At 44.9% G+C, this 27,610-nt stretch overlaps 1 protein-coding gene and 1 non-coding gene across 2 annotated transcripts in view; one reads left to right on the top strand and one right to left on the bottom strand.

Annotated features, from left to right (window-relative positions):
• Positions 1 to 27,610, top strand: part of DBT (dihydrolipoamide branched chain transacylase E2) — a 182,061-nt gene that overhangs the window by 71,872 nt on the left and 82,579 nt on the right. The window contains exons 2-3 of the mRNA XM_078644489.1: positions 19,572 to 19,689; positions 19,840 to 19,915. Of these exons, the coding sequence (XP_078500615.1) occupies positions 19,572 to 19,689; positions 19,840 to 19,915 (194 nt within the window). The remainder of the gene's footprint in view (positions 1 to 19,571; positions 19,690 to 19,839; positions 19,916 to 27,610) is intronic.
• On the bottom strand, positions 4,332 to 4,484 carry LOC144780710 (small nucleolar RNA SNORA62/SNORA6 family). The gene has a single exon (XR_013600765.1). It is a non-coding gene; the product is annotated as a small nucleolar RNA SNORA62/SNORA6 family (small nucleolar RNA).

The raw sequence follows: 27,610 nt of genomic DNA, 5'->3' as shown, positions 1-27,610 counted from the left end.
TAACTACCCAAAAGAAAGCAAAATAAAAAATACTAATAGGGTAAAGAGTAATATTGTCCAGGGCTACCATCTCTAGGCCTGGTGATATTTACAAACTGCTCGCCCTTTGGCCTTGTGGTTTATGATGTCATTATAAGCCATGGGTGGCAATAGTGGACAAGATCACACGGTTGCCCATTATCTGGTCTCTCCCATACGGCGACTTCCTTAAGGAGAGACCTTGCATGCAGGTGTCAAAGGTCAACGTCTCTTCCACCCCTACGGTGATTGTGCTCTACGCTTCAAACAGGGTGGATTCGTGACTTCCTCTGAGATTTTGCAACGTTGCCTTCACCCCCGCCCTCCCGCCGCCTGGCAAAGCTGTTAATTACCCTTTACACATACAAATCTCATCCCCTGGCCAACCAAGCGCCTGTTTGTGCTCAGTAATTCATCGCCCCAGCCCCCTCCTTGGAATTCGCCTCCTTCCCCCGCAGGCACATTTAAATGCTCATTGTCTGAGGAGCTCACACCCATGAATGAACCCCCTTTGAAGTAAAAGTCTCCCTCAGGCTTGAGGGGTCTCTAATTTCGGTGCACCTCCCCCCTGGTGAAGAACTGCAGTCCAAAATCGCATCCGAGTACACAATTAAAGTGAGGTTAAACACAGATAATACTGGCCATTGTTGTAGCGCTCACCGGCCTCTTGGTGCTAGAATAATGCGTGTCATTTGTCCGCTGGTGTGTGCCTTACAGTGATCTCAGAAAGATGAGGGCCGGATTTGGTTCTGAGGGGGTCGAACCCACAGCACCTCTGCAGCAGGCGCTTTAACCCACCGAGCTATCTCCAAGCTCCACGGGTTGCCTGTATGGCTCCCGTAAGAGCATGGGACCCAGGGCTGCAAGCCACGACTTCGAGGCGCGTTCCCCTGTATGAAACCGACCCACAGGCGAATAACGAACGTGGACAACTGTTTTCAGCAGCCTCTGCCCCCTCTGTTGCCTTTGGTACACACAGCGTCCGATAACTTTTTCACTTTGTGTAATCACCATGGGTGCTCCAATACCGGAGCACAGCAAATTACCGGGGGAGGGCGCAGCAAGCCTTCATCGGAGCGACTGGGGCAGGCAGGGGCTCTCAAATAGTAAGCCTGTGGCCCCCCATCTGGTATTACGATTGGGTCCCCCTCCCAGGACCGTACCGCTAGGCCCCCGGCAAGACGTGCTGCTCTGCCTGCATTATGCGGCTGGGGGACCACAACCTTTGCAACAACGGCCCAACAGATTTTAAATCCTGCTCCCGCCACACACAGAGCAGAGCGTACCTCGGGGTGGGGGAAGCAAAACCCAGTGTCACTGGCAAAAAGCATGCCCGCCGGCTGCCAGCCCACACACGCACCTGGGGACTGCTGTGCCGGGCTCTCAGCATGGCAGCTGAGGCCAACCCCCCATATGCGGTTATCACCTAGTGGTCGGACCCACTGTGCTGCCAGCTTGCCCCTTGCTGCAACGCCGCTGGAGCAGCCCCACAAGGTAAGCCCCCACACTGCTCTAGGAGGTTTAAAATTGGTGCCGAACCAAACCTGCCGACTCCCCTGCTCCGCGCGCAAGTTGGAGTCTGGCAGTGCAACGTGTGGCCCGGGGGTCGAAACATCCGCCACTGCTACTCGGCACAGCCTGGCTCCGCCACCCTGTAAATCGAAGCCACCAAACTCAACGACTGCCCGGCGGGCGACTAACACCGCTCTGAGGCCGGGTAAAGCACACGACCCAGCCGCGCTGCCTGGGGGGTGGGCCAGCAGAATCGCACTGCCGTATTTATAGCAGCGGGAGGGGGGAAACACTTTGGTTGGTATAGGTCGGCACGCGCTTGACTCGCAAGTGGAAGCAGACGTGTCGACTTTTTCTTTCCGGAATGAAGAAAAACAAGCATTAAGCACGGGCACACGGACAGCGGGAGGGGGGCGGGTTAACGGGCACACGGACAGCGGGAGGGGGGGCGGGAACGGGCACACGGACAGCGGGAGGGGGGGCGGGAACGGCCGATTACCTGCAAGGAAAGTGAAATCGCGCAGCCCACCCCGGCTCGGAGTAGGGAGAGGGTCGGGTCTGCGTCCTCACAGGGAGAGTGAGCAGGCTGGTGTGACGAAGGATGCCGAGACAAAAAAAAAAAAGCACCGCCCACCGCCGCATGACGTGGGCAAAAAGCGAAAAATTCTCGGGAACACCCATAATTCTGCTCCGGCAATGACGGACAGATGTCTGTTCCAATGTCTAGCCTCCATTTATGGAGCTAGCCAATGGAACAGAGAGGCGGAACAAAGCCACACAGTGTAAGACCTAATATTTCGCTCTGCGCGAAAGGCTGCTGCGCAGCTTTCGACAGGCGAAACCTAAAAAGTCCATTCGTTATGGGAGGTTACAAATGCCGACCAGGCTGTACCAAGAAGGGACTATTAAGCCTATTCACAAATGAAAAGCAAAGATTTCGCAATTACAGTAACAGGAGCCAATTAAAAAGATGGGTAGGAAATGGGTGGAGCTTCTATGCCTAATATCAATACAGCATGACTCCCAGAGCAGTGCATGCGATGCCCAAGCGTGACCTAAAAATCAGCCAGCATTCGGAAACCCTTACTGCTTCCGTATTAATTTAGAAGGTAATTGGAATAAAAGGCTGTTTAAAATACATTTGCAAATAATTATACTTATTCATCAGGACGTTTAGCCACCTGTATGCAAAATCATAAACTTTGTCAATTTAGTCTGGAGTAGTCAGGTTAGGAGTAACACATTATTCCTTGGTCAAAAGATAACTGTGATGGGCTCAGAGAAAAGAATACTTGCTGCTCCTCCTCAGTCTAGGAAGGGTTTTAAAACCATTTCCAAACAATTTGAAGTCTGTCGGAGGGAAGATCGGAAACAGAAGCGAGGAGGCCGTATGAGTTGAATATTGTAGGGTATTTATTAATGATAATCCTGTAACCCAGAATAGGAGTGGATGTAACTGAATACTTGTAAGGTAACAATAGAAGAGTCCAGGGTCACAAACAAAACAAGCATTTACAATGCAATGGTTTCGCCTTTTGAAAAGTTTGAGCTATTGGCATTGTAAATGACAAAATTTGTATTTATGTGTTGGTTTTGAAAACAGATAAATAAATGGCATTGTCATTTACAATCCAATAGTTTAATCTCTGGCAAATGCATACGGCTGCACTTATGACAGACTTTGGCCCTTGGAAGTATTTTCATGGTACCCTAAATGGTTTAACACACATTCCATATTTTTTGTTACACGTGTTAAACATGTTCACTAAATTCATCAGAAATGGCTTGCGTTGTACATGTTTAGCAAAACGTCCTTTTATCTGCACACATTAGGATCCTTTCATTTAGTCTCAAGTTGTTTTGTTAGAAGTAAACGTGTTCACTTTTACACTGAAACTGCCAGTCATACCAGCCTAACTCGGTTCAATGCATTTGTTTAGAATGCGTCCTTTTCCTAAAAGCTTTGCATTAAAGAAGCCTATATACAAATCTTAATTAGAGAGGGGGGGTCCTACTTGTTCAATTAACAAAAACTTGTACTTTAGACCAAACACTATCGTTGGCGATGGGAATGCCATACTCAAGGAACAGAGGCAATTCCGAGCCAAAAGTCCGAGCATTTAATGATAAAAAGGTGCAATACGCTAGGACCCTCAAATCTAAGCCAGTCCGGCATGACCCACTTGCTTGTGACACTACCTCAAAATCCTGTCAGTGGGTCAAAACATGAAGTCATTGAGTCATGTTTAACTGATCTGTACATGTGTAGATCGAGTCAACTCTGATACAAGAGGGCCACACACCCTGGTAGATTTCCCCCCATACAAAATAAAATACGCCTCTTATCTTATGCAGACTTTAGTGTCATACTTGAGAATGAAAAGGCGTGTAAGGCAGCCCAGCATATCTGTCAAACTCTACAAGAGTCCACAAAAACTGGCAGCCGGACTCCATTATCAAAAGGCCTACCCAACAAGAAGTACCTGTGACTACATGACTGAAATCTGTATAATGGCTTAAACCGGAGATCCAATGTTTGCAACTATAAAAGGCTACAATTGCATAACAGCTAAAGGCAATGAGGGTAGCGCCGCAAGACGATGCAAACTTCAGTACAGCACGCTACAATAAGAGACTAGTATTAGACCAGCTGTTCAGCATGGGATATGATAAAGAATATAGCATTGAAGACTAAACGGAGGTGACCCAAAACCGAAAAGTGATTGCAGAGTATGTGTAAAACAGGCAAACAAGGTGTTTCCAAATCACAGCTCTGGAGCAGTGCGTAAAGGTGCAGTGTAAGATGTGGCAGAGGTCACTATCAACCCCAGTCATCGAGCAGACCTCTGATGGTGTTAGCGAAAACCTTGCCAGGATACTGTAACACACGTCCGACACCCAGAGTTCACCAACTCCCGAAGGAGCCTCAGCACTGAGCTTTAAAAGTGTGCGTCACCCCCAAAATAACCCTTTCAACAATAGTTTATCGATAACGACCCACCTTCTGTGCGTTTTGCCCCTTCAGTACACATCACAATATCGCAACTAACTTTTTCGAAAACTTTCGTTCTGTAAAGCCAGCAAACATCACCCCTCTGAAACATCCGGTTCAAAGGACTGTGTTGACTATTTCATGTCACGTGACAGCCCTTACCTGCCCAGTGTTTCTGGACGAGATGACGCACACGTCCGCTGGGTTTTCAATGGCGACAATGGCGCGGGCAGCCAGCAGCATCTTCTCCCAGGTGCGTTTTAAGTTTATTATGTAAATTCCTACAGAAAGGACACTACAGTTAACCAATATTCGACAGAGCACTCCAAGCAATGAGATTACAAAATCGAAGAAAGCAGCAGACCTTGGAACAATGCATTGTGGCAGAGGTTACTATCAAACTCCAGTCATCGAGCAGAGCTCTGATGGTGTTAGCGAAAACCATGCCAGGATACTGTAGCACACCTCCGACACCCAGAGGTCACCGGCTCCGAAAGGACAGCAACGGAAGCGTTCAGCCCGAATTTTAGGGGACAGTGTCAATTCAGTGTAATGTATGGCACACCAAAATCACCTGCCCTCGCTTCTAACACTATATACGCACAAGAATAAGAGGGGGAAATAAACATGGGCTCGCCTCCTTGTAGTAAAAAGAAACAAGATACACGCACAAACACAGGGCATATCGGAAGTGTGTCGCACTTATCTTTAACTTGAACACGACAGCAACGAGACACACAAAGGGGAGACGACATAAGACGGAACACGGAGCAAAAGTATAAACAAAATGCTGCTTACCTGATCGGAAATCAAAACACGAAAACATCACGGGAGAAAAAAAAAAAACACACGCCCACAGCCGCATGACGTGCGAAAAGGGGCAGGATGAGAAAAAGATCGCCGGAACGCCCACGAGTCGCCTCGCACAATGACGGACGGCTCTGTCTTCCAATGGCTAGCCTCCATTTATGGAGCTAGCCAATGAAAGACAGAGGCGGAACAAAGCCCACATATTGAACTCATTAGGATTTCGCCTGCGCCGAAATGCTGCGCAGTGCGCAGCTTTCGCCAGGCGAAACCTAAAAATGTGCGTGGATCTTCAGTGTCCACTTCTCAGGGGTGGTCCGGTGAATCCCGCTCGGGTGAAATGGTTGAATCCTGGAATTTCCTCTTGGGTAGAGTCTTCCCGGAGTACTCAAAGGAAAGAAGAAAAAATAACGCTCACTGACCCTATCTGGGCAACTTTTAGACTAGTCCGTCACCACACCACGTGTAACGCTCTGTGGGGGGAGGAGGTTGTTTATGTGGGAGGTAGGCCAGTACGTGAGGAGTGCTTTAAGGTCCTAAGTGAATGAACGGGAGTGACAATAGCGGTGTAAACAGTGAATTAGAGCTCTGGGACCATGCGGTAAACAGGGAAGATAAAACAAACAATACTATCTCCCCAGAAGGCCCCAACCCGCGTTCCGCTCTTAAAAATCCACCCGCAGTACCCGTCACGTACCTGAGTCGGCCACAACTCTCCTGAGTTGTGGCGGCTCGTGCGTGTCCTTCGGGCTCCACCACTCCTCGACCAGGTCTCGGGGTCTTCCGGATCTTCGTTGGGATTTCCCTCGGCGTCTCCTCGTCGCAACAGAGAATCCTCGGTTCTATCGGCGTCTGCTTCTCTCTCCTCCGTCTTCTCTGTCTTCTCATCAGCATGCGTGCCGAAGTGCTTTACTTCCAGGTTTTTTTGCTGGTCTCGACCTTTGTTCTCGTGCTCATATTGGTTAAGCTGCTGAGTCCCGCCTCTTCCTGGAATGGCTTCCGGGTCACATACGCCACACTGTGGGGCGGGGAAAAGATTTCCGGTTACTGGGTTGTCCGCACCATCGCCGCTGTCATCGTCAAAAAGATGGTAAGGAGACCAGAGCGACTGAATATCAACGGGGAGTGTTTCGGTGGGTGGTCTCTCGTGTCCCTGACTCTGGCCTTTCTCACAAAGTCCTACATCCACAGTAAAAGTATTTACTTACAAGTGGAAAAGTTCAAGACAGTTGTCAATCAACCATGGAGTGGGTATTCTAGTAAATTCACACCCAAATGCATGCTATTTCTAGAGATTTCAGAGAACCCCAGAAGTGGATATACAACGCATATTCACTTAACCATGTCCATTATCAACCCAGCATAGTTGCACTAAATGAGTTGGCAGTAAAACTGGGTCATGAGAACTGGGATGCGAGAGAGAAAACGAAGACACTGAAGATCACCACTTTGATTTGCCTAGTCAACTAAACATGTACATCAGATGGTCCCAGCGTTTTTTTAAATAAATTAATAAGGCAACTAGTACCCATGCTTTATACTACATCTGATTCTTGACAAATATGAGCAGTGATCTACCTGCAGCTTAATTCTATATCTTTGACTCTCTTGTGAAGTATAATAGCTGATATTTCTGAAAACATAGATACATGTTTATTGTCCTAAGTGTAAGTAACGAAGCCTGTCATTGTAACATTTCTAATATAATGATGGTTACCTTTAACTGTAGTTACACTTTCAAATCTTAATGTGTGTAATATAAACTTCTGGTTGGGCTGTGAACTGAAATAAACAACTTGTTTGTATACAGTATTGTTAGGTTAGGTTAGGTTATGGGCATTTGTTATAGCCCAAACAACTCATATGCAGAGGTGTATCTCAGCGCTTAGCAACCCAAACGACAAGTGCAGATAGACCAGTCAGAACATGAACATATTTAGAAGTTTTATTTTTATTTTGAAGGTTCCTGGCACAACTGGGTTTGCAGAGGAAGCTTGTTCCATTGAAGTGGGGCTAGATATTAGAAGGATCAGACTCCAAATGTGGAAGTGCAGATACGCAGGGTCATTATTAAAGATCAACTCGCCAATCGAAACAATCACGTAGGCTGGTATTGGCTGAGTCTGACGTGCAGGTAGGTAGGTAGGTTGGCACTTGGCCAGTGCCTTATGAGTCAAGCAGCGTAGTTTGACAATGGCACGATCATCATTTGCTGCTACTAATAGCGTATTGATGTAGTCCAATCGACTCCTAATCAGTGCCTGCACTAGGGTTTTTCTTGATGTAGAGGGGAGCCATGGAAAGACTTTCCTAAGTAAATACATAGTGACAAACAAGTGCTACAGGTTGCGCTTTCTTGCTCTTTCATAGCAAGTGTTCAATCTAATATGACACTAATATTTTTCACCACCGGTTTCTGGCAAGGGGCAGGGCCTAATTCAGTAGGCTTCCAGTCCGTTGACCAAGACTCCTGATAGTTGCCGAACAGCACTCTCTTTGCATTTTCACTATTTAATTGGGGGCAGTTGTTGGGTATCCAATCGGTAATTTTCCTCATACAGCTCACAAACCGTGGTTTCGCTATATCTGTATCCTGCCCAAAGGAGATGAGTAATTGGGTGTCATAGGCACAGGACTAGATCTCGGACCTATAAGATCTGACGATCTGCACACGTGGGGCCATGTAGACATTGAATAATGTCAGGCTCCAGGAGGAATCCTGCAGGATTCCATTATTGATCAGCATAGTGCGACGATCTGCACACGTGGGGCCATGTAGACATTGAATAATGTCAGGCTCCAGGAGGAATCCTGCAGGATTCCATTATTGATCAGCATAGTGCGGGAACTAAAGGAGCCTATGGAGGGGGTTTGTATCAGGTTGCTAAGAAAGTCCCTGAGCCAGTGTAGTGCTCGCCATGTATACCTGCATTGTGCAGTCAGCAGCTTTTGACATGGTCTCGCATTTGTTCCTAATCTGCAGACAGATCCAGCATGACTGTACTTCCTGCATCTGTCGAGAGTCTGATTGGATCTGTGACTACCAATATTGCAGTTTCAGTGCTGTGCATTGCTGTGAAGACCAATTGCGGCGGGTCAAGGATCTTGTGCTCCTCCAGATAGGGGGCCAGTTGTCTCTATATGTGGCTTTCCAGGCAATTGGTCCGTTCGTATAGAATGATTGTCATGAGGCATAAAGAGGACATAGGGAATCAAGCAACATGGCCGATAGAGGGCAAGCAACACAGACGAGGGAAGGTGGGTGGGAGTGACTGAGACGAGAGCACGAGACCAGGTGGGGCATGCACGCGAACGAGGGAGGAAGGGAGGAACGCAGATGGGGTAGAAGTATACGAGGGAGCCAGCTGAAAAATATGCACTCTTAGAGCTCTTGAACACAAAGAAAAAAGTAGCACCCAAAAAAATGAGCAGTAGAAGGAATCCAATAATGTGTCCATGCTAGGGGAGGAGCAACCACATGAAGAGACAGGAAGCCTACAACAGCTAAGAAACAAACAAATGAGAGTGATGACAAAGTCAACCAATCGTAAGCAATGGATTACCCATAAGCCCACTGTTAGAAAGCAAAAGTTCTCAAAGAGAGCGCTTATGCGCTGTGTAGGTCAAGACATACAAATGTTCGCTATGTAAGCACCAATACAATTGCAGTTGCCAGTGCTTCTTTTAATGTTGCATTTCTCTGCTAGTCATTGGTATTCATGGTGGTGTCCTTTTACTTTCCCCATTAATAGGATTTTACCAGTGAATCATAATCATTCAGTTTGATGGCGAAAGTAGCACATTCTCTTTTATTGTCATTTGATCGAAACAAAGCTACTGGTGTTGAAACTTTTAACATTTTTCAGTTACTGAAAGAGTTTGAAAGGGTTTTTGCTACATAATGGCAATTTCCTTGTTGAGTAAAACATCCAAACAAATCTTCAATAATGTTTTGTCCAAACTTTGATGAGAATTCTGGGATTTAAATTTTTCCAATTTTCTCTCTGAAAAATGTTAAGCGACATCAGGAATAAACATTGGCAAAGCCAATAGGTCAAACCTTTGGGACCTACTGGCTTTGCCAATGCTTTTTTACCGCGGCTGTTTAGTACCAGCAAAAAAACAAGCTTTTGCAATGCAATAGGTCTCGCATTACTGATAGTTTGATGCATTAGCGTTGTAAATAATAATGCGGCGCCAATAGCTCATATTTTCAGTAATGCAAGACCTATTGCATTGCAAATGCTTGCGTAGTGAGCCAGGAATCAACATTGTATATCTCAGTGCAGTACCGCAAGCTGCTCCTAGAGGTACCTAGTGAGCAAGGCACCAGCACTGCATGTCTCGGTGCAGTACCACTAGCTGGTCCTAGTGGTCCCCAGTGAGCAAAGCACCAGCACTGAATGTCTAGGTGAGTACCGCAAACTGCTCCTACAGATCACTAGTGAGCAAGGCACCAGCACTGCATGTCTCAGTAAAGTACCGCAAGCTGCTCCTAGTGGTCCCTAGTGAGCAATGTACCAGCACTGCCTGTCAAGGTGCAGTACCGCAAACTGCTCCTAGAGGTCCCTAGTGAGCATGGAACCAGCACTGCATGTCTAGGTTTAGAACCTCAAACTTCTACTAGAGGTCCCTAGTGAGCAAGGCACCAGCCCTGTATGTCTACAAAGTTGGAGTTATTGACATTCTAAATGGCATTGTTTTTTACCTCGCCATGTTGCAGGGTTCAGTACCATATGTCACCACAAGGGGACCTCTTTTGGTCACATATGCTACTGCACCCTGCAGAAGATATGGTAAATCGACCCTACCCATAATGCATTGCATGCAAGACAGTACTACGAGTATATTCAAATAGCTATGTCCTTATATACAATTAGTAGCTTTGAAATGTGACAAAAGAAATATTACATTCATTTCGGATTAGGTTGTACTCTGTGTGGAGATGATGAAGGAAATTTATAGATGGTCTCATATAAATGTGAGATGTTCTAGTGAGAGAAGTAACCACTGCCAGCCTAGCTTAGGACCAAGTGTGTGTCCTGCCTGAAGCCTTTTAAGGAAATAGTGCCTTGAGGCTGTAATTAAAACCTAGGGAGTGACAACACGTAACAGGGGGACCTCATGGGAGGTTACCTATGCGGTGCTAAGGAGGGACTTCTAAGTCTATTGACCAATGAAACGCCATCATTTACAAAGGACAGGAACAGGAGCCAATTAAAAAGATGAGTTGAAAGTGGACCGAGCTTTATGCCCATATCCCGAATACAGCATGTCTTGAAGAGACAGCTCAAGAGCTGCCTAGGCGAGACCTAAATACGAATGACACGGCCACTATTGGTGGTCACCTCAATCTGTATGCATGCCTTACCACGAATGCACGTGGTGAGTGGGGTAGGAAAACAATGGAGAGGGCAATACTGGTGCAGGAGGAGAAGCACACGAGGGAGACGGCAACACTCTGAGCCAAATGAGGGTCTAGGGTAACTGACTACTATGGGTAAAAGGCAGGGGTGAGCTCTACCAATGTCAGAGGAAACTGGTCCACACACGCATGGGTGGCCAGATGTGCTCCTGCATTTGACCATTGTTTTTCATCTGTGGTTTAGAAAGCATCCCAATGTGTGCTTAAAATATTGTGAATGTCTCAGAAGGGGAACAATAATTAGAGTTATTGATAATCTTATTTGTACAGTGAAATGTATACTTCCAAATAGTGTAGTTGTGCATCTATTACTTGATCATAGCCATCATTTAAAAAGCTTAGTGTGATAACCCATAAACAGTTACAAGTAGTGGAAGTTATCCTATATTGATGTATTTTAATCTCATCCATGATGCACAACTCTGAGTCGAAGTGCATTTCAGCCTTTGAGAAGCTGTTAACACAGTCCTTCACCAGACCGAAATTGAGGGATGTTGGTGTACAAATGTTGCTTGACAATATGAAACAAATTGTAACTAAAATCTGCTTTTGTAAACTAAACACAAAATGGAGTTGAAAGGTATATGGAATAAACCTTACCATTTGTTAAAATAATGTCTGGTTACATTGTGACGAATTAGAGTGAAGAAATCTACACAGTTTAAAAAAATATATAACTTTGTATTTAATATGGGAAACTGAAAAGGAAATACTTGTGACCCATGTCTTAAGGAAGAGGCTGTCCGATATAACTGTACCAGACTCATTACGGTGACTTAAACTCATAATGGAATATCCTGCCCAAGTCCTGGTCTTTCTCCTCCGTCATTGTGGTTTTCTTAAACAATATGTACATGCCATCCCAGGACTATGCACTACTAACCCTTTTATACCAGTTGCTCCAACTTGTTGTCTGTTCTCTTTAGGGCACACTGCGTGTGTGCCTTTTCCAGCTCACAGTGACCATGCCTAGACCTCCTAAGTGTTGGTGGTGTCTGCTGACCAAGTGTAAGCTGAAGTGCGGGGCTTAGTGTCTAGATTCTGGTTTTTGGATTTGCTGGAGTCTTCGGCAAGTTGATTGGTTTTGGCGAGAAAGGTCTGAAGTAGAGTTTTTAAGACCCCCGCAAGCGACATTTAAAAAAATGTTTTTTGCCATTCATCATAAACATATATGCACAATACGTTCAAGTATAAGTCAATCCTTACTTTTGTATAAAGTTTTAGTACGCAACCAGCCGGTAACAAAGTTCAAGCGGCTAAGCAGTAGCATCAGAAAACCCGTTTAAAAACATTCAAGAACTAAAAAAGGAACAAAAGCCAAACCATTCAACGGCTGTTCTGAGAACAGGATAGTGAGTAAAAGTAGAGGCTGGGGTGAGTCTGAGAGGAAATATGGGGAGGCAAGGTCCTGTCAAAATGGGGGGAAGCTGTGTTTGCGGCATTGCCCCAACTGCCCACAGCACTACAGGCCCAACTGTCAGCATGTCCCCATCAGTCTACATTGCCGGCCAGTGAGTCCTATGGGTGCTCCCATTCATCCACCATTTCAGACCAAAGGTCAGCTCTGGGTCTCCTGCGAACACCCTGCGCCTCCTCCCGTTGCAGAGCTCTCTCTTCTGCCCTGGCCCACAGTGTTACATTCCTGACCTATGTCTCAACATTAGGCCCCACAGCTGCTTTTCACGACATAGCTATCTGCTGTGTAGCCAGGATAAGGGCTAGGTCAAGAAATCTATTCCTAACTTTCTTGGGTGCATGTCTCGGAAACGCCCAAGCAAGCACACCACAATGGCATGGTGCGCAAGGGACACTTTTACAAAGGGTTTGCATAGGCGGGTCACTTGCAAATAAGTTATCAATGTGAGTTTGGAGAATTTGGAAGGGTGGTAGTCGAGAATTGAATAGTAGGAGAAGTTTGTGCACATGGAGGGTTGCAGTGAAAATAGCCATTGAAAGTGACTTAAAAAGGGATGATCGGTCAACATATAAATTATGGTCTATCTTTTAATGTGACACATCAGTTGTCTAATAGTGCTGGCAAGCGGAGGCTGATTTTGGAAGTTATGTGAAATATGATATTTTATGCCAAAGGTGACACATTTCCTTATAAATATCAGTCTATTTGCTAAAATGATATTGTAATTCGCTGTCTCATTTACGATTTCTATATGTGGCGAGTAAGGATACCTTCAAAAATCCAATAGGCAATGGATTTTGGCTTGGATCAATAGGAATGTGCATCAGTGGGATGCTGGCTCTGTCAAGTCCTAATTCGGAAGACTCATTTTTCAACATCTGATATTGGGACTAGAGTTATATGTATGGATTTCAATCTGTTGCTGCATGCCACTCTTCTACTTCTCCCTAACATTCATATACCATTATTTACCTAAGGAGGACTTTTAAATGGGTAGAGAGGACGTTGCAATCTGTTATACTGTTGTATGTAAAATAAAAACCTTTAGAAAAAAAACCTGAAAAAAGCTGCGTCAGTGTTCTGAGCATCTGCTCAAGGGGGAGGTTGGACATGATGAATTAGGGATGTATCCAGTGATGACTGAACAAACTGTAGAAAACTGACTTTAGGGCTCTTATGCAAAGTCCATCAGCCGATAGGAAAAAACTGGTGGCGTCTGCCTCAGAAAATAGTCTGAAGAATGAGTTACATCATTTAGTGGGTCAGGTGATAGTGGAACTAGGACAGGTATTCATCTGGGTACCGGTGACCTGTTTTCCACCGCACCGTTGTTTCTTTCCCTTTACCATTGGTTACCTCCTTCCTCTGCGTTCCTTGTTTTAATGTTTGTCAGTTATGTTGCTTACTATAGGAGTGTCGCTGTTGCACATCGGTTAATAATGAATGTTCCATAACTGCAGAAACAATTGTTTCTCTCGGTAAACACACTGACCAGAAAAAGTATGGCTGAATTTATGCCTGGCATGATCTAATTTGCATTGATTTTAATATTGTCACTACATAGTTGCAGTCACACCTCCTTCACACACAGTGACAATTGTTGCTTTTTATTGTGCGCCTAATCTCAAAGAGAACTGGATAAAGAAATGTTAAAAAACCAAACCACTCAATATCCAGGTTGAGTGATCTGTCCAAAATTGATTTGAAGTGACTTTTGGGTCAAAAGGCTGCATTTCTAGAATCTCTTCTCCATTGAGGAGTAGTTTTAGAGGTATTGCAAACCTAATGTAATAGGAAAGCATCAGGAGAACATTCCATTTCATTCGGATTTTCCAACTGTACATTAAATATCCTGGTGTCCATTATGATGGAAATCTGTAAATAATGAAGGGTGCACTTCCTTCATTATCATGGATCCAGGCGAATGTTACCCTTCCCAAACAGAGAGGCCTGAGTGCTTGCCTTTCCACCAGTCTGTTAAGTAACGATACCAAAATCTTCTAAAGAAGTCTTGCCAGTCAGGTGACTAACGTGCTACAGAACATAATAGTTATTAATGCGCTATTGTTCACTACATTTGTTTCAAAGGTACTAGTGAACCAGCACACGCTACTACGTTGCCTTCTTCTTTCAAGGGTTGTATCTTCAAACCTATAGCTCACAGTCATGCTTTTCAAGTGCTGGTGCACCTAAGGGAGTTAAAGCTCCAACCAGACTATGGCCCTTTAGGTTTAGCCCTGACCTTAAGTATAAATGCAGAACTGTAATGTCTGGGAATATAATTCCAGTAGTTCCGGAATGAGGGTGATTTAACAATTCTGGATCCATGCTAGGAGACTATATCCTTGACCCACCCGTCAATCCACTTCTTCCCCCCACCACACCCCTCACCTCATTCCTCCCCCACTCCACATCATTCTAGGATCAGAAGCTAGGGAATAAAGGGGTATTTGAGGTATATATCTGGGACTGGCAATAAAGGGTCCTCTGAGGGATATGCCTGGGACTGCAAATGGTCACCTAGCTCAATAATAGTAGGTGTTAGTGCAGCTTTTGGCCCAAAGGATGCTCTTGATTCTCGCTGTTGTCATGGGCAGCTGGGCTGTAATGACCTTGTCCCTAAGTGATTTCAGGTTGCGACAATCCAGATCCCAGGCAAGCAGGCTGTCCTTTTCTCCTAAACATGTGTGCATTTATTTTTGGTGTTCAAATAACGATGATGAACCCATTTCAAGCTGAAGGGGCAAGTACATGTGTTCCTCTGGTGGCTAAAATAGTACCCCATTGTCAAACAGGTGATCTGCTGGATTGAAATATCTGGGGCACCTCTAATTCTGGACAAGCATCTTGTCGTTGCTGCTCACCGGGTATGGCAGGCTTCTGTGCTTAGAGTCCTCTGTCAGTCAGAATGTGTATTCGGCTTAAACGAAATCTGCACCTGCTCGTAATGGAGAAGGTCAAGGTACAGAAAAATAGAGAATGAGTGTGTTTCAATCAATTGAGGGGAAGAACACCTTCGACAGAAGAAATGGTTGATCACCCTCCCACAGGTACTACAGGTTTTTAAGGACTGGGGCAGGAAGAGTGTAGGTGCAGACTTGTGTATTTGGGATTGGCATAGCCAACTTGCAGAAAGGGTCTGCTTTTTTCTTTAGCCTAGACAGTGGTGACAACTGCACCCCTCTGTCCCCAGTTAACATGTGAACCCGAGAACCCATATACAAACATGTTGTTTATGCCTTCAGACGGGCTCTCAAGACCTGGCTTTTTAACTAACCGGAGCAGCCCCACCTTTCCCTCCCCCAGCGCCTTGAGACCCTCACGGGTGAGTAGAGCGCTTTACCAACCCCTGATTGATTGATTGATTGATTGATTAAGTCATGGAGGCACGGGCCCTCCAGTTTTTGGGACTGGATGAACCATTTTATTCCCGAGTGCAGGTGAGTAGTCTGTCCAAAGGTGTACAAGAAACACATAGCTGAGCTCCTGCTGTATAAACACCCTATCCTATTACCTGGGTTGAGCCACTGTTGCTCAGAAAATGGATCTAAAACAATATAGAGCACCTCCAGTGGGTTTGTGTGTTATTCCAGCTCACTAGATGAACAAGCATTGGCATAGCCAATAGGTCTCGCATTTACGCAAGTTTGAGCTATTGGCATTGTAAATGACAATGGCACAATGGCTTTTAGTTTTGTTTTCGTATTTGTTTTATTAACGAAAATAAAAGGCATTATTTGCAATGTCAATAGCTCAAACTCGCATAAATACGAGACCTATTGCATTACAAATGCTGGTTCAGGAAACAGGCGAGAAAGAAAAGAGCGTAAGTGAAAGCAGAGCGATGCCAACAAAGGGAGGGGCACAGCTCTTTAATGGAGCAGGGAGGGGATGGGGGGGGGCTCTTCTTAGTGCTTAGTGAGGTGTGTCAACAGCAGCACTGTGTGTGGGGGAATGCAGCGTGTGCTCTAGTGAAGTGAATCCAAGCACGGAGTTTTTTCAATGCAATAGGTCTAGCATTTGTGAGAGTTTTAGCTATTGGCATTGTAAATGACAAGGCCTTTTATTTATGTGTTTTTAAAGCCTGCAAGCGCGTGTAAATATGCACTTTGTACTTATAGTCCTTGCTTACGAACTGCACGGCTGGCAGTAAAAAAGGCGCAGTTACTGACAGCTTTGCTTCTCGTAAGCAACTACTACTATAAGTACAAAGTGTGTGTTTATGCACTGATTGCAGGTTTTTAAAACACATAAATAAAAGGCATTGTCATTTACAATGCCAATACCTCATCTCTAGAATTCCTTTAATTCTGAAAACCTGCTGGGGATCGGAGATGGTAATTGCTAATAATTCTGCAAATATATACTGGTCTCTGATACCATTGGTTCAGTTGTAGTTCATGCTCGAAAATGGAATCTTAATGTCTCTGAGAATTTCATCCCAATACAGTATTTACGTGACAATGCAACTTGTGATACTAATGGAAGAATCTTTGTGCAAAGGTTTGATTTTTTTTTTTTATTAGTAATACTGGATTTTGCTGAAATTACACTTTGTTGTAACAGCACATGGCGATCAATTGCTTACCATAATGCAATTGGATATGCTTTAGGGATAGTGTTTAATAGTGCAATCATTACTAGACGAGTGCCGACTACATATTTATTTAGAAATGTGTATGCAAATTCGAATGCACAGCACTAGAGCAGTATAACCTATAATACATTGGACAGGCTGATAAACACTTGTTTTAAAATTGTGTTATAAAGTCAGTTAAGACAATGCCACGAATGCACGTCAGCCGAACAACTCTTTATAAAGGCTCAAGCACCCTCTGTTTCTAGATATTGTACACCGTGTCTTGGTTTATACATCAACACGGCGAAGTATAGTATCTGGATCCTTGGGTGGCATCTCAGCGCTGCAGCAGTGCTCCATAAGAAACTTGGGAGCTGCGGGTGTGTCCTCGAGTATTAATAAGAGATTGACGTGCCTCAAACAGAGAAAAAGAATTAAACTAATCGTGTGTGGCAAGTTGCTCTGCCCATCACAGATGCACAGTTAATTCCGGATGTCAGAGGGTCACTCACGAGTCACACCGCAGGGACACAGACATGCTTCATCAGGCCAGACCCTCCCACAGAGTGTCTACAGTCTGGGGTAAGAGGAGCAGGAGCTTCCAGCAAACAGTGGTGGCCAGCTGTCCATACTGATGAGCCATCACATATTTTCAGTTGTGATCCGAGTTTATAAAGGACACTGGTAGATCAGACTAACAGTGATGAAAAGTGGTTCATACTTTTATCGAGACCTGGCCTTCTAGTTAACAGCACTATGTGTTCTCAGATTTGTAATACAGTGTCTTTCAAGAAACACGTTTACTACTATTTTCCAGTAATCCCAGATTTTACAGCTGTACAATGTGGTAGCTGAAGTTCCATTCAACTTTAAAAAACACTATTGTTTGAGGAACCTTTTGGAGACCACTATCTTCAAAGGCGCCTTTCTCCCTCTCAGAAATGCTATAGAGGACATTTACTAAATTTATGTCTGACAGCACAATTTCTGCAAATTTCCCAACTCCACTGGCGTTCCCATATCAGTGACTCAACTATTCGTGTCTGAATAACATTTATGAACATGGCTCTGTTGTGTACAGTACCAATATAAATACTATGCATTAAAACATTTGGTGTTTTGCTGCCTCTGGTTACTTGTGTGCAACAATCTGTTATACAGCACAATCACTGTCAATTGGCCAGTGCGCATCAACTGAAACACATTAAAAACTCAAACAAAATACAAAAATCTTCTCTTGCTTAGGAAGGGGGTGGGAGGTTCGGGAAGGTGCAGCCCAGGCCGGTCCTGTCAATGAATCCAGACTATATGCCTGGCCTATTATCTCGCCACCCTGAGGCTGCTGTGAAGTAACACCACAAACTGATGTCAAATATTGTCCGATTTACTATCCCAAATGGTCTATACTTGTGTATGGACATTTAACTTCAACTAAATCTTAAATCTGGCAGCAAGTAACGGCATAAACCGCAAAAATAAAGCTTGTACCATAATGTCGCATCATAAGGCACCCACTGTCAAGAGATAATAATAACAAACACTGGGCAGTTGGTGACATCATTTAGTACATTTAAATACGGAGGATATAGCTGCAGAATACGTGGCAGTTGGTGGCATTAGAAAGCACCCACATTCCACAGATAAAGCTACAGGTTAACCTGGCAGCAGCTGATAAGGTAGCCTAGGGCGCTAAAATTCCGCGAGACAAAGGGGCGATATATGTAGCAGACACAAAAACAGTATAAGACACCCAAACGCAAGAGATAATGGATCTTCGAGGTCTGTGAAAAGTGTTTGAACCTTAGAACACCCTGATCCAGGAGTGCCCTTGCTGCCTGCGTTAGGAATTTCGGACGAGTTTGGGAGGGGGGGGGAGTGGTAAGAATTACGAAGCCAAAAATCTGGATGTGACCGCAGGCGAAGGGGGAGTAATGTTGTTGATTGGTTTTGGTGTTCGGGTTGTAGTAAAGTGAATTGCTCTAGAAAGGAGGCGGGGCAGTGCTGGTATTAACAGTGCTACTTCCACTAGGAAGTAGATACTCAAACAACGAGAATCTTTCCTTCAATTCTTTATTGCAAGTTCTGAATCGGTCCACATGGGAACCAGTAAGGAAGGCCTCAGACTTCTTACCTTGCTGTGACGACTCTAAACATTAGGAAGAGACAAGCGCGTGCGCGCCTCGCGCTAAAAGTTAAACAAGTCGTGCGGCCGTGAAACTGACGCGGCTGTGAAAGTAAAAGTGATCGCGGCTGTAAGGGTGCCCGCGAGATGGCGCCTGGGCTCGTAAGCGCGCGCCCGCACGTGTAACCGCAAGCTCTAGGCCACCATCAAATGCGTGTGGTAGCATTTTCTGAAGCCCTTACTAAAAGTCTATGCAGCGCATGCGCTGGCTCAGGCGAGACCTGAAAAACACAGGATAGTCTAGAAAATATGCAAGCGCAAAATAGGTCCGCTTCACTAAACTGTTGCTCCGGACTTCAACCCCGCATGCTTTTGATGGCTTTTGGATAGGTTTGTGTCTGAATTGGTTGCATTGAAGTGTGTCTCAAAGATGCAACTTCGTATGTATACAATATGTGAAGGGTGTTAATGTTAAATATTTTTTCCAGTCACTTGTTTATAAAAAGATTTTAATGCCTCATCTTGCAACATTTCAGTACTTAGTTATTCTACAAAAACTAAATTGAAAACGATTCAAACCTTTGAATGGTCCACTGGCTGCTATATCTGCATGTTGATCTGCACCAAAAGTACAATAGTTTGACATTATCCTCTAGATGTATGTTTATCCATTCACACAATGCACTGTTTTTCCACCAGATCTGTGTTCGCCATTTGCGATCTTGTAGCAAAGTTAATTTGGTGAGACCAGTATACCCAGTAAACCGTTCAACCTTCAAGCTCAATCATCGGCATCGATTATTTCGGACAACTGCAGGTAAATTCAGCTTTGTTTTTTTTAGTGCACTTATATTGTGTGATCAGCAAATTTGTGAGTCAGCTCTGTGATGCATTGTTGATTTTTTTTGTCTTCTTGTAAGCCAACATTTCTCCAGTGCATCATCTTTTATTTCCACTGTTTTTCCAGTTTCCAGTGGACAGGTTGTTCAATTTAAACTTTCGGATATTGGAGAAGGGATTACAGAAGTTACCGTGAAAGAATGGTAAGTTGTTTATTTTCATTTGACTTTGTATATTATTTAAATGTTGACAAAAGATGATGTATGTGTTGTATTTTTTGGGGGTGGTTGTAGTAGCTGAGAGTGCTAAATGTGCAATATAAACAGGTTTACACACCTGCCAGGCTTTTGAGTCATTTTTAATTTAGAATTCTTCAGGGCATATTCCGATAGTGTCACATTTCGAGTACACGGATGGTTGGGTCTTTACTCCAGTAAAAATTCTGTTTCAAAGTCTTTCCAGGGTTCTATGATGGCCATCGAATTTTGCTAAAGGGTAAGGTGTTTAGCTCCTGGCTGAATTGCAGAAGAAACTGGACAAATATTTTTATGGAAGGAGTATATGTTCCTGCAACTTGGAGCATAACCTGTAAATGCATGTCTGTTTTCCTTTTACTCCGATTAACAAGGTAAGTATTTCACGATCAGGACAGATGGATTTCAGTAACAAGGTTTCAAAATAACTCTTGAACAAGCGACCTTTCCTAACTGTAACCTTTGATCAACAATGTCTGAGTTCCAAGAAGATGGGCAGTGCTGGCAATTTCCAATCTCCCCAGTGAGAAGGGCGACGGTCTTTAAGATGATCACCCTCCCCAATTTTATGTCTCCTACAGCTTGCATCATATGTAGCACTGGACAACTTTAATAAGTGGAGGGAGAACTGCGTTCCCTGTAGTCGGATAGGGTACTCCCTGGATTGCACTGGCTTCCCTAGATAGATCGGTCTGTTTTGTGGGTATATGGTTCTTGAATGTTTGACAGTACTACTAGTCCTCACAGCTTTTGATGCTGAAGGGATAGTTATAATACCCTGTAGAGAATCAATCTACTAAGGAAAGCAGACGCTCCTTGTGAGGCATAATATATTCTAAGTAAATCTACGGTGAGAGGGTTAAATCTGCACTCACAGGAATAGTGATCTGGGAGGAAAGGGTGCCACAGCATCAAAAGAATGGATGGGGAAAATTAAAAAAGAGAACTCCTTGTGATTGGATGCAATACAGAGAGAGGTGGTAACACTGAAATACTTTAAATAGCGGGATCTCGCTGCATGTCTAAAATAGAAGACTTAGTTGGGAGGGGGACTGAAAACAATTTACTAGTTTAACAAGGAAGATGAATCATCTACCACACTATAGATGCAAACAGCTCTGCCGCAACCTACTCTTTGGAATGAGTAGAAATGCCTTACGCTAGCCCACTGAAATCTAGGATTCTAACTGAATAATTGACCAAGGAGCTAATATATAAGCATGATTGTTGCTTACTCAGTCTTAGAATTTGAGGCCATTGGATGAAATGGCCCACTTCCTTCTCCAGCAATCCCATCCAGCCCACCATCTCCTCCTGGACCACAGTCCCCACCGAAGACACCACTTCGACCATGAAAGGCATCCACTCAGGAGCCCCCACTGACCCCTGCCCCCAACACTTTTTCCACAGAGATGCCATCGCTACCGAACTACTACGCACCATCAACGCCACCTTCAAGACCGGCATCTTTCCCGATGACTGGAAACGTGCAGAAGTTAGACCCCCTTCTCAAGAAACCCTCCGCAGACTCCACCGACCTCAAGAACTATCAACCCATCTCCCTCCTGTCAATGCACAACTAACCAAATTCATCGAAGAAAAAACTCCATCCTCGACCCCTCCCAATCCAGATTCCGCAGCAACCACAGCACCGAGACTGCTCTACTCGCCACCACGGACGACATCCGCAGCCTCCTCTACCAAGGACACACCGCTGCCCTGATCCTACTCGACCTCTCTGCAGCGCTTGACACCGCCTCCCACAGCACACTCACCGCCATACTCCACGACGCCGGCATACAAGGAACCGCTCTCGACTGGATCCCCTTGTTCCTCACCGACGGAATACAAAGAATCAGACTGCCACCTATCCTCTCCGAACCCACGGAAATCAACTGCGGAGTGCCCCAAGGATCTTCGCTCAACCCCACGCTCTTCAACATCTACATGACCCCCCTCGCCGCCTTTGTCAGACAGCACAGACTCCGCATAGTATCCTACGCCGATGACACCCAGCTCATCCTATCCCTCACCAAGGACCCAATCACCACCAGACTCCACTTCCAGGAAGGAATGAAGGACGTCGCATCCTGAATGAGCAGAAACTGCCGGAAGCTCATCTCGGAGACAACAGAAATCCTCGTCCTCAGACCCTCCCCCTCAGCATGGGACAACACCTGGTGGCCCACCGCCCTCGGCAGCCCTCTCACCCCCACGAACCACGCCCGAAACCTCCACATCGTACTCGACTCCTCCCTCTCCGCCTCCAGCTGCTTCAACACCCTCCAAAAGACCTTCAAGTGGATCCCCCACCCCCGAATCAAGGTAGGTCGTTGCCGATGGACTCATAATCAGCAGAATGGACTACGGAAATGCCCTCTATGCTGTGATCAACAAGTCTCTGCTCCGCAAGCTCCAGACCATACAGAACACCGCAGCCAGACTCGTCCTCGGCATCCCTCGACACGAACACACCACCCAACACCTACAGAAGCTCCACTGGCTCCCCATTGAGAAGAGTCACTTTCAAGAAACTCAAACACGCCTATAAATGCCTCCTTAACACCGGACCCCAATAGCTCAACGAGAGAATCTCCTTCCACGTACCCAAGAGAAACCTCCGATCCGCCGAACTCTCCCTCGGCCAAATCCCGCGCATCCGCAGAGCCAGAACAGGTGGAAGAACCTTCTCCTACATCATGGCCAGGACCTGGAAGAGGTCCCGATCGACATCAGACGCACCCCGTCCCTGAACATCTTCAGGAAGACGCTCAAGACCTGGCTCTTCGACTGAACTCCTCAGCGCCTTGAGACCCTCACGGGTGGGTAACACGCTTACAATTCCCCTGATTGATTGATTGATTGATTGATTGGGAACCAACACTAATGGACCCTAAAATGGTTGCAGCTTGAGCTTTGTCTTCTCCAGTTGAAAATATTCCACAGTATATGCCATCACATATTCAGCATAGGACTGGTATTGAGCTGTGTGTGCCTTATATGTGGGACGACAGACTGGACAGTAGTAACATATTGGTTTAGTCCCACAGGATTTTTTGCAATTGACTACTCATTATTGTGACTTGTACTGTGAGTGAGTCTCTCATGGCAAATTCATGGTAATTGGAGAGAGTGTGCCAACCACTACTGTCTGCTTTTTAAGAGGAGGCTGTTCCTACACAGCTGTGTGAAGAGGTTTGGGGTGGTTACATGTAAGCACACACCTGTACGGGCTACACACGTAAGGCTACCATCTTGCGCAGCCTGGTATCTGCACATAGGTAGTCTGTCACAGAAGTGACTCTTCAGGGATTGGTACTGATCTGGGCTAGGGTTTATAATTTGAGTGGGCATTGATAGTGTAGGTCTACAGTGCTTACTAAAGATGCCTGGTGCTTACATGGTATTACAAATTTTAAGCAAAAGTTGCCTTTAAGGCCTACATTGTCCTGTGCGGTACCAATGTGGGGATAAACATGCACCCAAAGTTTGGATTTATAGCCCCTAGCATCCCACACAAACACTTTAAGTCACTCTAAGAGCTGTCCTATTTCCCTGGCTCAGGTTCCATGCCTTTGTCCTCCTACTGGGTAAAGTCAATTTCTCTGCTCCCCAATTGAAGGATCAAAGGCTTCACCACACAATAGGGCAATTAACAGTGCATGAGACAGTTCTTAGGAAAGGAAGGAATGAGGGAGTAATCTGCATCTGTTAACTAACTTGTCACACTGCATCTGGGCTGAGACAGCCCTGGTACAAAAGAACAAAGAAGGAGGGACAGCTTTTTAGGGCCAACACTGAAGGGGCTTGTCCTTAAAGTTGTGGTGAGAATGGATCAAGCAGATGTGTCCGCTAGGGGTAGAGCTGAAGCCCTCAGAGGAGCATTTACCAGAGACCATTTTAAGCTGCAAGCTGCCATCTTTCAATGTCCCAGAATGCTATGCAGGAGGGTCGGGACAGGGTTGGATTAGTGATGTTGCCTGCTAGGACTGGACTGGGGTGACTGGCCTCTAGAACTTTCCACACCTACTTGAAAACTCCTGAACAAATCAGGAACGGAGCAGAAGACACTGGACCTGGAAGTGACAAAAACGAAAGAAGGCACAGCTAGAAGGAGAAACCACCGGATGCCCTGCAAGGATAGACTTTGGAAATTTGACTCCAACTGACCCCCAACACTAGGAGATATCTCTCCGGGGTCTGAGACACTGGTCCCCTTATGCCACCTGAGGAGCAGTTGGGGAAATGAACCTGCTGGTAGACCCTGGATGGCTCCCTTGGACCCTGTGTTGCCCGTTGACTCTGTTGACACACAGGTGCCCTTCAAGAATCCAATAGGCTCTGGGGCAAGGGGACTGCGGCAGGGACCGGGTTTGGCTGGCTGACTGCAGAGGGGCTACACAAGATGCCCCATCAGCAGGAGAAGAACTCTGAGCCAGACAAAGGACAGGTCTGGTGCAAGGAGCCGAACAATCCAGCTCCCCAAGAAAAGCCCCCCATTAGAGGGCACTGGTAGCTAGGGCAGGCCACCAGGAGCAAATAATCTCTACAAGCCAGAGAAACATGCCTGTGAAGTCTGCCCCCCTAGGAAGAAAAATTAATAAAGATAGAGCTGCTTATTTTTATGCTCCCTGGAACCTCTCAATTTAATTGAAAAATGATCCATATTTATATACATGAAATGACTGCGTCTGTCACAATGCTGGGGACCTTACTGAAGGCAGCCGTACAAATGATAACCACTTGAGAAATGTTTGTGGTACCAAATTTGTGTTTTTGACGTAAAGTGTCATTATTTCCTAAGGGCAGAAAGTGGTCTATCAGAGCTGGAGGAGACACAGTTTATTCAGTTGCTGCCTATGTTGTGTGTTTCTTGCATGGCCCATTGTAATTTTCCCTATGTTAGTCTAATTGTGCACGTTGTTAGCCGATTTTTGTTTTGTACACGTTACTACAGAACATGCTTCCCTTTGTGCCACATAATCTGCACATGTTTTCGTATTTTATTCTTTTCCAGGGATTTAGTCTGAACACCCTAGACAAGGTAAAACAACATTGTCCCTTGTTGTTCTCTCTTGTCAGACACTAGTACCTAGACATAACAAGAGAATGCAGCTGCTTTTTGTGAGCACACATATCTTGTCATATCACTGTGGACAGGTGTTCTGAAAAAACACACACTGTGCGAAGGCCCTGAAGCAAGATGGCTGCGTCAGCTGAGATGTAGAACATCCACCTAATTATGCTAAAATACGGGGTCCGCCACTAATCCCAGAGATCTATAATATATATTAATTTAGCTTCAGTAGAAAGGGGAGTGAGTTAGGCTAATCTGTCTGATAACATAACTGGGCTTTTTATGGGATATGGTTTGTTAACCATGCTAATGATATTTCTGATAGGCATTTGCTGTCTAATTGTGGCACAAATGCTGCATTGTAGTGCACAATAGTTTAAATAAACTTTGTAAACTTCCTTCATGTTTCTTTTTTATCTTATTGTGGACAAGCTCGAGTGAGAGAGTGAAAGGGTGTGTCTTGTTACCGCAGTACCTTAAAGGGTTGTGTTCTGGGGTGCCAACTCACTTTTTTCTCTGGAAAAGTTAGGAGGGCAAGTGAGGCACTATAGCTAGTTGGAGTCGGTGCATAGATACTGAGGTGGAATGGTGACTCAGTCCCTACATACTGCTATTCTGTGGTCCCAAGCATAGTTCTGTTCCTGGGCAAAATCCCTGCAACACTTATCTTTGTTAAACATAGGGTAAAGAGGCCGATCAGTGCTAGAGCTACCTGAAGACTGGCTTTGAACACAGTGCAAACAGTGGAAAGAAAGTAAGCAAACCAGTTGAGAGCATGTCAGTTTACCACTTTTTCTAATCAAACAAGAAAGGCTGAATCATAAATGGAATCAAAGGTTGCCTTGTGTGTCTAAATAACCACCTTCTGGTCCTCGACTACTTCTCTGAGCATTAGGAAACAGTAACTGTGCAGCTAACAGAAGGGAAGCCAAACTGTTGATGTATAAAAAAAAGGCTACATTTGGAACAGGGTGCCTTTTCCAAGATCTTTAAAAGAAAGACCTGTTGGAAAGGACCTAGTTACTAGCAAGCTAAAAGGGGTGCAAGGTAATCGTCACAAAAGGAGTAATCTATACCCTTTTCAATAATTTTGGACCATCCTGAAAGTGGAGTTTCCAAAATAATTCAAGATAATTCTTATGAGCTCTCAGTGAGTAAACGTGGGTATGGGATATCACTACACCTAATTCATCTTATGCAAATGGCCTGAATTGAAATTGCTTTATCAAAATATCATAGACATCCAAGATGTGATGCTTGTGACAGTGTCCATGGTGTTGCAAATTGAGGCAGAACCTTTTGATGAAATACAGATTGCTGAAATCTTTATTTTAGAAAATGCAGATGGGTTGTTGACCATCTGGTGTGTAATCCAGGTAGAAGAAAGCATTGTATTTGTTCAAGGTATCTGGCCATCTCATGGATGACTCCAATCCCATACAATTGAATAGTGCTTTGGAGTAAGGATTGTCCATTGTTTGTATGCTTTCCACTTTTACAGAGCTACATTGATGTGTATAACTAAAAACAGATAGCTCCTTCTTTCTTGACGAGAGGAACCAATTAGCGACTAGGAGAGCATAGTGTGGTGCCTAAAAGCGAGTCCTGCAAAAAGTGAGTGTATTTGACATTCTACACATTGAGCTGGGAAACACATTGATCCATTTGAGGTACCTCATTTGTCTCTTAGAGAAAATGGAAACCCATACATCCTGGTGTCCAGTTGCTCACATCCATCAGGTTTATTGAACTCCGAATAGCTACCACATTTGCCAAGACCAAAGCCTACTTCAATAAAACATCCTTTAATCGAGGCTTTAATGGCAATCTTGGTTCAATGGTTTGGACCTCCTTCTCCTTTTTAAAATGTTTGTTATTTCAGTCCTTTGTGTTAGCCAACCACCACTGGAATGCTAGTTTGAACGTGTAATTTCTGCTAAAAATGCATTACTGTCCTAAAGATGTTAAATTAACTTCTATGGGTCCAGATGTTGTAGGGCATTGTGGAAACTCTGGGGAAAAACACACTTGCGTGGGCAAGGCAAGCCAATCCACCAGTCTGATGTGCACTCCAAGGGAGCATACTTTGCTTGAAATGTACCTCAACTAGCTTCAGTCAGTTTGGTGACGCACCTGGAAGCACATGACACTCTAAAATGCAAACTAATGTACACAAAGTGGACCCTCCCATCTTAACAGCAATCTTTTATGTGGATAAAGAAATGTTCGTGTGTTTCTATTCTTGCCAACTAGTTCAAAGAAAGTATGATTTCTGATTACTGATTTCTGCAAGAAACCCCTTTATGTATTGCCATTTGTGGAAAAAAATCACACTTTGTTATATTGAGCCCAGCCATCAGAATATCCTCATGGCACTTCCTGGTAAAGAGATACTGAGTAAAACAATATTTTTACAAGGCTGAGCTTATAAGCGATTTTGACTGAGCAGGCTTGATCATCCTCACTGTGGATGGTCCTTTGGAGTATCTACTGCATGTGGATCCATTGAACCACAAAGGCCCTGTCTGCCGAGTTTCAGTATGTTGGTGGTGTCTGGAGAATGTGTT

The sequence above is a fragment of the Lissotriton helveticus genome, chromosome 1_1 (assembly GCF_964261635.1).
Source record: "Lissotriton helveticus chromosome 1_1, aLisHel1.1, whole genome shotgun sequence".
In the NCBI taxonomy this organism is placed as follows: Eukaryota; Metazoa; Chordata; class Amphibia; order Caudata; family Salamandridae; genus Lissotriton; species Lissotriton helveticus.
The sequence above is the reverse complement of the archived record's forward strand: the minus strand, read 5'-3'. Positions and strand labels throughout refer to the sequence as shown.